Source organism: Thunnus thynnus, chromosome 17 (assembly GCF_963924715.1).
Source record: "Thunnus thynnus chromosome 17, fThuThy2.1, whole genome shotgun sequence".
Lineage (NCBI taxonomy): Eukaryota > Metazoa > Chordata > Actinopteri > Scombriformes > Scombridae > Thunnus > Thunnus thynnus.
The window spans coordinates 14,294,483-14,304,965 of NC_089533.1; the positions used below are offsets into that span (position 1 = coordinate 14,294,483).

Consider the following 10,483-nt stretch of genomic DNA (forward strand, 5'->3'; position numbering starts at 1 on the left):
AAACAACAACATTGAAGCACTAAGGTTATTGTGCCATGGAGGGATAGAGTGCATGTAAAAATCATACAGTAGTCACATCCATTGGGTCTTATAATATGGTATGTTTCTGCTATATGACAGTCTAACCTTGCTGCAACACCAGGCATTTGATATCCTTGTATCTCAGTCATCCCCCACTCCTCCTGCAGCAGGCAGAAACTAGTTTTACTGCTCTGTCTGAGTCAGACACAGGAGTAGACTGATTCCTTCAATGTTTTTCTAAATGCTTAAACCATCATAATAAAAGCTGTATTATTAGTAGTAGTAGTAGTGGTAATAGTGAGAGTAGTACTATCAAGGTGGTGAATATGCAGTGAGGAGGCTACTGTTCTATGTAAGGATGGCCGACTGACCTGAATTAGAGTTTTGATGCCATTGGCACTAGCATTTTTGCCATGGCAACATGCACAAAATGGGTCCATGCAAGAACAAGCATCATTCCCAGTTAAATACAGCAAAAACATAGGAATGATTTTTGCTCTGTTTTCAATCCAACACATTTTTATTGTCAGTAAGGCAAGTTTCCATTGAGATCACAGACACTTTAATGACCTGTTATGTGGTTTCTAACATACAGTAGACCTGCTCCTGCTTGATACCATCAATGTGCCTTTTGTCATATACACAGCAGTCTCACACACCACCATCTGTTCTTCACATGGTAGTTCCCTCTCCTACCATGTCATAAAAACACTCCATAATTTTCCAGCTCTCCACTTCATTTTCGACAGACAGCACACAGTTCATGGGGTGAAGGGGAGAGGGTGAAGCCCACAACTGGTGTCAGATCCAGTTCATCTTCTGAAACTCCAGGTGGAGGAGTGAAACGAAAGCGCTGGAGGAGGGAAGTGAAAAAGAGGAAGAGCTCCATCCTGGCCAGACTCTCCCCGAGACACACCCTACGACCTGCAAAGAATTAGATTATCATCAGACATGCATAAAATATCTGCCATCTCTAAAGAACAACAACTTTACAAAGTTGTTTTACCTGCAGAAAAGGGCATAAAGGCATCTCTCCTTATAAATTTACCCTCTTTATCCAGAAAGTGGGAAGGGTTGAAAGTGTGTGGGCTCTCCCATTCGTTCTCATCATACAGGACAGAAGTAAGCAGAGGAAACACAGTCGTCCCCTGTATGCAAAAGAAGAGAACAGGTCTATCATATAAAGTCTCAGAAACAAAGCACTATTTTAAGAGTTTACAGAAATGAAAATATCAAATACATTTGTATTACTGAAACAGCTATGAGTTGATAACCTCTTTGACAAAGTAGCCTTGAAAGGTGACGTCTCGGCTGGTTTTGTGAGGAATCGCCATGGGTACAATGTTGGCAAGTCTTTGTGACTCGTGGATGACGGCGTCGGTGTAGGGCAGGTTCTTTCTGTCCTCTACCTGGACTTGACGGCTTCCAACCACCCTGCTCAGCTCCTCCTGGACTTGGTCTGGACACACATGAAATAAAAATTCAGCCCAATGAATATGTGATGCTACTTTAACCCCCCCACCCCCTTTTTTGTGTGTGTGTGTGTGTGTGTGTGTGTGTGTGTGTGTGTGTGTGTGTGTGTGTTTTCGCACCTTGAATATGAGGGTACTTTGCCATAAAAACTAGACACCACTGAAGTGTATTTCCTGTGGTTTCTGTTCCAGCAGCAAACAGGTTCATCACACTGTAGACCAGGTTTTCATCATTGTAGTGTGAATCCTTGATTTCAGACACCTGGTATAATACAGAAAAAAGGGATTTTACTTTTTAATTGGTTGAATGATATTATGAGCAGAAGAATAGTGTCACTGAAGTCGAACACCTCACCTCCAAATTTTGCTGCCGGTTCAGGAACACATCAACAAAACATCTGCACATCTCAGGGTTCAGAGTCTCCTTCAGATCTGCTATGATGTTGTTTGTTTCCCTTTTATTGTCCTCCACATTCTTCATCAGTTCCTTCCAGTTTTTCAGCCAAGGGCCCAGCCAAGGAAGCACATTGTACATCTGTAATGAAACACAATACAGTTTCTTTGACCTTTATTATGTTTTTATTTGGTTTAATTTTTCACTTGGTTGTCATATCATTTAAATTGTTTGTTGGCACTTGTAAATTCCAAATAAATGTATAATATCCAAGGACATTTCCCAGAGAGAGCAATATAATTTGGTAGGGCTACTAATTGCAATGTTCAGTTGGTACGCCTCCCATTAAGTAAGTCTTTTAGTTGGTGCACAGCAGGTCAGCGCAACATGCAAAAATGTGAAATTTGTTTACAAGCCAGTATGAATAATAATAAAAGAGAAAAAATATTACATAACCACAGCCAGAATTAAGTTTCCACTGAATAATGAACAGTAACTGAATATTTATTTGGGTTTAAGTGGAGGAGTTATTTTATCTTTTTAAGTTTTGATATGAATAGCAATGTAAAATTCCCTCGTAATCTGGGGAAGAAGTCACTAAATCTAAAATCACTTCAATGTACCAGGATGGAAGCTGATCCAGTCAAACGGATGGACTCATGGTCTCTTTCCACCATGGCCTGGAAGACTGGATCTTTGTATTCAAACCTCCTTCCAAACATGATAGCTGATATGATATTTGAAGCTGCATAATTAATTGTTTGGGTGTTGTTGAAGGCTTTACCTGAGAGAAAAAGAGTTATGAGCAAGAGTTAGATAGAAAGTGTAAACTATCCTTGTGACTGCTGTATAAATCATACAGTGCTTTAGGGCATATACTGTTACCGTCATGTTGTTCAAATTCCTCAATCAGGTAGTGACATTCCTCAATGATTTTCCCTTCAGTAATCTTCTTGCCCATCCCAAAATCTCTCAGTGTAGTGAGAGCAAAACGCCTCATTTCTTTCCATGTGTTGCCGTTGGAAAACAGTATGCCTGGAAACAAAAGTGGTTGACTGCTCACAACCGACTGACATCGGCAAAAAAAACAAAACAAAAAACAAGCTGGACAAAACAAATTATCAAAATCAAAAAATTTCTTTACCATGTCCTTTGTTGAAATCATAGAATATGGGAGTGACCTCTCTGTCCCCAAAGTCTTCAGCATGGTTGACCAGAGCCTGTTTGACTGTCCTGTATCCTGCTAGAACTATCACCTTCTTGAGACCAAAGTAGACTGTAAACACTGGTCCATACTTTTTGGACAGCTAAAGAGATGAAAGCAATATAAATTGAGACTCACAGTCATAGATAAGAAATGTAACTTACAGGAATTAACTGTCTTATACTAAAAACATATTTGCACATAATATAACTACTAAAATACATTATAATAATAAACATAATTTATATAGCACTTTTCTTAGCAATGTTAGTATCAAATAAAAAAAGCATATACTAAACATTTCCAAAAGCTTTTACAAAGAGAACCGCTTTAAGAAGAGATTTAAAAGAAGTCAGCGAATTAGTGTGTCTGAGTTCAGCAGGCAGAGAGTTCCATAGTGTCAGAGCTTTTATAGCAAACGCCCAGTCACCCTTGGTCACCAACCGTGACCTGGGAGTAACCAGCAGGGCCCCATCTGCGTATCTTAATGGCAGAGAGGGCACGTATCAGGTCAGTAAGTCAGAGATGTATTTAGTTGCAAGGCCATTTAACGGTTTAAAAGTGAGCGATAAGATTTTTAAATTAATGTGAAATTTAACAGGGTGCCAATGTAGGGAGGCAAACACGGGGGTAATGTGATCATGCCTTTTTGTTCCAGTAATAAGTTGAGCAACAGCGTTTTGTACCAGACAGTGGAGGGAGCTCTGGCTGACATCGTAGTAAAGTGTGTTGCAATAATCAAAATGAGAATAGATAAGAGCATGTCCAACTTTTTGTAAATCAGCAACTGATTTACAAAAACAGTCTCCTATCAAAGCATTGGATACAATCTTACTGTTTAAGACAAAAAACACATTTCTCACATCAAAAAGACTGCTGTCGAGTTTCTTGAGATCCACCTGAAGTAAGTTACCAAGCAGAGGAAGAGGTTTTGGTCCTGGAGGCTCCGTCCCTTTTTCTTGGAAGCTGAAGCTGGAGTAAAAAAAGTGGAGGACCAGCAGGCCCATAATAACCCCCAACAGGGAAAGTGAAGTGGGGGAGTGGAAAAGATCCTCTAACATGATCTTAACGACCCCAAAGCTTTACCCTGACTCCTTTCAGACACACAAACTTTCTCTCTGAACAGCTGTCTTCAGTGTTACACAAAGGGAAAACTGCTGGGTTGTCACAACCAGGGCCTCCTGTTATGTCGTGTTCAAAATACTCCAGAAAACCACATGTCTGGGAGTGGCTGTAGATGAAAAGTCCCCACCTTCTTTTGAAAAAGTTTCACCAATCACTCCAAGCTCACCTCTTGAGTAGGCATGTTGGAGCAGCTCTGCCATCCAATCACAGGTCTGCTTGATCAAATTGTCAGTCAGGATTAAAATACTGTGAAATTCCAAGATGAAGGAAGTAAAAATAAGGACATTCAAAAGGTTGTTGAGCAATGGAGGATACAGTGCATGTGTGGATGGAGAAATCTACTGCTTTGCACTCCCTGACTTTTTCCCTCTGACATTTCATTGATAATGATCAACTAGACTATCCCTGTGTTTGTTCTGTACATTGCTTACAATTGTAGAAGAATCTAAAGTCATTTTTACATGGTGAGATTATTTAGCTTGTTAAATTTAGTATTTTTTTCAATTCATGTTTATTATTTCAAGGATATAGTGGTGCAAAAAGATTCAATTAAATATTTCATGGTGATAGTGTGTGTACTTATTATGTAGATGTCAAAATTAGTTTGTACTGTAGCTTGATTTGAAGATTTATCTCAGACTGAAAGGAGCAAAGATAGTTTGTTCTGAGAATATTTTAAATTGAAGGGAAAAACACAGTCTCACAGATTTTCCTTTGCAAATCCACCTTTCAGAGGAAGAAGCAGCTTCAGATTTTACTCCAGCTTGTACCAGGTTAACTGAATCTGTGCCATGTACCTGTGTGCCAGTAGAAGCATTACCAGATACCAGCCTTGATTTAGCAAACACTCCCCTTTTCAACAACTTTTCAACAGCAGAACAATAACAAAAGAAATTTAATCTGTGCCTTGCATGCATTTAGGAGAACAGAGATGTCAAAGAAACTGGCTAAGCAGCTTTTGTACATCAGCCCTGAAGAACAAAACTCAAACAGAATGGATTGTAAATGCAAACAGAATGTTTTTTTTAATAAGACTCAAATAAACTGAGATGCAATCACTTAACACCAAGCTGAGGATTATTTGCACCACAATACAAGTTAGCATGTCTGCTGTTATCTCTTGAATCTACTCTTTTTACAGCTCTCCTAATTAATGCTTTCAGTCAAACATGATCAGGAGCAGGTTTAATGTGGCTAAACCTGATTTATTCAATCTACACACGATGAACAAACATTAAGATGTTGTTCAAAAATCCTGAAAAACCAACTGATAAAATCATAGAATAAAATAAGTTTAAATATAATTTCCTTTATGTCTCCAACAAAAATCCTGATGACAATATGTCCAGATTTTAAGAAAAAGAAAAAACAGGGACACAAGTAAAAAGGTTGATATTGGAATACAAATGCACTTTTATTGTAATTTTGAATGTCTGTGATGTATCAGCCATTTGAGGAGGCAGGTGCAAATAAATTTGCAGTAAATAAATTACACGATTTCTGCAATATACCACACCAGTGACAAATTGTAAAAATGATTGAAAGGAAGAAAAGCAGAAATATATGTATTCTGTAGCAGTCTCACACCAAAGGAGTGCATATATACCTAAATTCCAACAAGCTGTTTAGACTATTGTGTACAGATTAAAATTAACAAATAAAAACATTTACACCAGACACTCTCCCCAGTTGTGTGTGACACCATCAATTTTTCCCAGTACTCTTGAAGGGATGTGGCCTTCACTGATCCTGGTCTTGAGGTTGAGGCTACTCAGCATTAGAGATGCCCACAGCTGGCTTAAAGGTGTTTAGTCATACAGTTCAGTGAGAGAGAGAGCTGCATTTTACCTGACTGGTAAACTACCTGCATCAAGATCACACCCAAGGAATTTCAAATGATGACACCCAGCAGATAACACTTACTACAGAGTACTTTCACTCCAAAAATCAATCAATCAATTTCATCATAAAAAAATGTGAATTTTCAAAATACGAATGAGTGAACAGGATGTAAGAGACACTGAGCTGCATTTTAAGTGATTTCCAGTCTTAAACTTTGAACAATCTACTTTTGTTTACAGTTTAAAAACCTACTTTTATTTACAGTTTAAACTGTTTTGGATTGATATTATGTCTTATGGCTCAAACAATTCTGTAATACACAGACCACTTTTCAAAAAATCAAATCAAATCATAGTGTCCTTTAACTATATTTTGGCACTAATGGTAGGATTTCAGAAAACTTGAATGATTATCGTGATAATATCTTCATCATGATGATGATACAGTTCATCGTGATATTTTTACATACAATAATTGTAGCATGATGCCTACACACCCCTACTCATTATCTGTCTCTTGATGGTATGTGGCCATTGTTTACTGATCCTGGTCTTGAGGATGGGGCTACTCAGCATGTAAATCAAGGTGGTGAACATGCAAGTAATGAAGTTACTGCCTGTGTGAGGGTGAGAAAGATAATAATCAAGCCATTGCCACAGGCAGTGATAAAACCGCCTCATTGTCGACTGACAGCACACAGCTCATGAGGTGAAGGACTGAGGATAAGGCCCACAGCTGGAGTCAGGTCCAGGTCATCCTCTGCCACTGCAGGTGGAGGAGTGAAACGAAAGCGCTGGAGGAGGGTGGTGAAGAAGAGGAAGAGCTCCATCCTGGCCAGACTCTCCCCGAGACACACCCTGCGACCTGTAAAGTAGCAAAGAGTCAAGCTGGATCATTCCTGTATGAGCATAAAGACTCTGCAATTCTTTGAGAATAAAAACTCTGCAAAGTTGTTTTACCTGCAGAAAAGGCCATGAAGGCATCTCTCCTGATGAATTTACCCTCCTTATCCAGGAAGTGGGAAGGGTTGAACATGTGTGGACTCTCCCATTCACTCTCATCATACAGGACAGAAGTAAGCAGCGGAAACACAATAGTCCCCTGTATGCAAAAGAAGAGAACAGGTCTATCGATCGTCTCAGAGCCAAAGGACTGTTTTATGAGTTTTTGGAAGTGGATGAGCATATCCAGCAAAGACAATTTCATGTTGGAAAGTAGTAAAACTGACCTCTTTGATGAAGTAACCCTGGAAGGTGACGTCTCGGCTTGTTTTGTGAGGAATTGATGTGGGGACAATGCTGGCGAGTCTCTGTGTCTCATGAATGACGGCGTCAGTGTACGGCAGGTTTTTTCGGTCATCTACTCGGATCTGGCGGTTTCCAACCACCCTGTTCAACTCATCCTGGACCTTGTCTGGAGACACAAACTAAGAATGTTCTTTGCCTGCATTTTTCTATTCACTCCAAAACCTACATGTATTCTATGAGTATATGAGCATACATAATCCTTTGTCCTGCTCTTTGTCAAGTATTTCAAGCCATTAACTTGTGAAAACATAAATGCACACCTATGAGGAAAGATTCACACGCTTGGTCTCTGTCTTTACCTTGTATTTGTGGATATTTGGCCATAAACAGCAAACCCCATCTCAGTGTAGTTGCTGTGGTGTCAGTACCAGCAGCAAACAGGTTTGTCACTGAAAATATCAAGTTCTTCTCATGGTAGTGAGTGTCTATAATGTGTGAGTCCTAAGAGAAAGAACATCCATCCCATGTATTATTATAAAACAGACCTGTGAAGCATTGTTGTTCCTTTTGTTAGCTGAAAAATACCAAAGTTGTTGTCATACCTCCTCTTTCTTCTTCCGAATCAGAAAACAGTCCACCAGCCCCCTGCATATGTGAGGGTTCAGTGTCTCTTTCAGATGTTTGATTAAATCTTTAACATCTCTGACATTCATCTCAACATTTTTTAATATCAGCTGCCGGTTTTTTATCCAACTGAGCAGTCGGGGAAACATGTTGTAAAGCTGTGACATAATAGTTAAAACAGTGCAGATGATTTAAGAAGATTTAAGTATAAACCAAACAAAAATCCAAACAGATACATTTCATGCATGCAAAATTTCATGCAAACATAGAAAATGGAAATATACATTCTGGATAAAAAGGTACACTTAGAATATAATATGATGCAGTACTATTATTATCAATCTATCCAAAGTATCTATACTTGGCTCCACATCAGTGAATCACAACATTAAAATGTTCTAACATGTATTTATTAGTGATAGAAAAATACAATATAATATACTATAATAATATAACAGTCTGCATAACAAGATTGATACTTTAAATACATTTTACTGATAATACTTCTGTACTTTTACTTAGTTAACATTTTCAATTTAGGACTTTTACTTGTAATTGAGTATTTTTAGACGACAGTATTTTGTAAGTAAAACATCTAAGTACTTTGTCCACCACTGATCATATTATAATGTTTACAGGGAGCAGGACATACATAGACATGATTCTTATACAGCGGTGAGAGCAAATAATATAATATAATATAAATAATAAAGCTGTGACATAACAGTAAAGACAGTACAGATGATTTAAGAACATTTAAGTACAAACCAAACAAAAATCCAAACAGATACATTTCATGCATGCAAAATTTCATGCAAACATATAAAATGGAAATATACATTCTGGATATTTTAACACAAACAGTAAGATTTATTGTGTGTGTTGTCTATGTGCCACATGAGTTTAAAAGCACATATTTCATGAAGGATTCAATGGAATGATCTTACTACAGACTCGTATATATTCAGCATTTGGATGCTATCGCGTCAAAAATCGAACATTAAGTTTACCTGGACTGGTGTAGAACCAGTAATACGTATGATCTCTTTGGCTCGTCTCACCAAGTTTTTGAATCGAGGGTCACTGTATTCAAATCTGCTTCCATACACGATAGAGGAGATAATATTGGACGTTGCATAATTCAAGGCACGTGTTGTATCAAATGGTTTCCCTGTAAAAAGAAAGCAAGAAACACTGAAATTTTAAAACACAAAAAAGGTTTCATTGAGTTATACCAAAAGATTTGGTTTCTGATTGACTGACCTGACAACTCAAACATAGTCAGTGCATATGGTAACACACCATGATGATGTTTTAAACTGCAGTCTTCTACTATTCAAAAAAAATAAGCATATCTTTCTCTGTGTAAGTGACCATGACATGAGCACAATAATGCACTCAGAGGTGTGCTGTTATGGAAAATAAAAGACCCAGTAGACAAAGTACCACTCTACCTCATGATGAGGAGCTCTTCATCTCCAACCCGTATTGTTTTATTTTTATATATCAGGACACCGTGTCATGTTATTATCACGCACACATAATAATTCTGTACCTTTATGCTCGTCAAACATTTGAATCAGATGGCAGCATTCCTCTAAGATTTTATCCTCAGCAACTCTTTTGCCCATCCCAAAGTCTCTCAGGGTGGAGAGAGCAAAACGTCTCATCTCTTTCCAGGATTCTCCATTTGCGAACGTAATTCCTATTAAACATGACATGCAAGTTAAAAGAAAAATCTATCTGTGTGTGTGTGTGTATTTGTTTTTGTGCTAATATGCAAACATATATTAAAGGTTTAATAAAGGAGGGTCATACCATGACCTCCACTGATGTCATAAAAAATGGGGGAAATGTCTCGGTCTCCAAACTCTTCTGCATAGCTGACCAGAGCCTGTTTGACTGTCTTGTATCCAGCCAACACCACCACTTTCTTGGTTCCAAAGTAAACCGTAAATACAGATCCATATTGTTTTGAAAGCTGGAAGAAAAAAAATGTAATAACATATATCAGAGATAATGTAAGAACATTTATTATTGCAAAAATGTATAAATGAAAGGACATTCAAACGGATTGCAAAATTACAAAATGGCTTCTGTTCACATTAGGAGTGCTACACTTACCTCACACAGGGTTTTGTAGGGTCTCTTGAGATCCAGCTGCAACAGGTTGCCAAACAGGGGCAGAGACCTCGGTCCTGGAGGCTCATTCCCTATTTCCTGGGAGGTGAAACTACTGGAGATAAGACAGAAGACGAGCAGGACAGCAACAGCCCCCAACAGAGTGGTAGGACTGGAGAAGAGGAAGAACACAAAATCCTCCAAAGGAGACATTTTCTCTTCTGTTGATGGTAGTCCTCTGACTGAGCCTGAGACAGTGGTGTTTATGGATTAATCTCACCAATGAATATGCCTGCAGTTATAGGGTTACTAATTATCTGCCCGCCCTATTGGTCTGGTATGAGATAAGTCTCAAAAGGAGAGAAAACTTTACAATTTAATTACAAGGACTTGTTTGGCAAAAGATTAATCCTGTCTTGGCAAGTAGACCTAA

General features: G+C 38.4%; 1 protein-coding gene across 1 annotated transcript; it reads right to left on the reverse strand.

Annotated features, from left to right (window-relative positions):
- Positions 1–757: 757 nt before the first annotated feature.
- Positions 758–10,380, reverse strand: LOC137168325 (uncharacterized). The gene is made up of 18 exons (XM_067570866.1): positions 10,054–10,380; positions 9,748–9,910; positions 9,485–9,634; positions 8,940–9,100; positions 7,908–8,087; positions 7,665–7,806; positions 7,287–7,471; positions 7,018–7,159; positions 6,738–6,922; positions 3,955–4,173; positions 3,032–3,194; positions 2,773–2,922; positions 2,511–2,671; positions 1,849–2,028; positions 1,614–1,755; positions 1,296–1,480; positions 1,028–1,169; positions 758–945 (listed from the first exon to the last, which is right to left on the reverse strand). The coding sequence occupies exons 1-18, from the start codon at positions 10,261–10,263 to the stop codon at positions 758–760; spliced, it is 3,048 nt and encodes a 1,015-aa protein (XP_067426967.1). The 5' UTR covers positions 10,264–10,380.
- Between the last annotated feature and the right edge of the window lie 103 nt (positions 10,381–10,483).

What these genes read in the sequence shown, in the direction of transcription:
- LOC137168325 (XM_067570866.1), bottom strand. Translation starts at nt 10,263, where the DNA reads ATGTCTCCTTTGGAGGATTTTGTGTTCTTCCTCTTCTCCAGTCCTACC. An exon ending in CAAATATCCACAAATACAAG is followed by an intron (nt 7,472 to 7,664) that starts GTAAAGACAGAG and finishes TTGTGTCTCCAG; the next exon opens with ACAAGGTCCAGGATGAGTTG. An exon ending in AAGGCTACTTTGTCAAAGAG is followed by an intron (nt 1,170 to 1,295) that starts GTTATCAACTCA and finishes TTTTGCATACAG; the next exon opens with GGGACGACTGTGTTTCCTCT.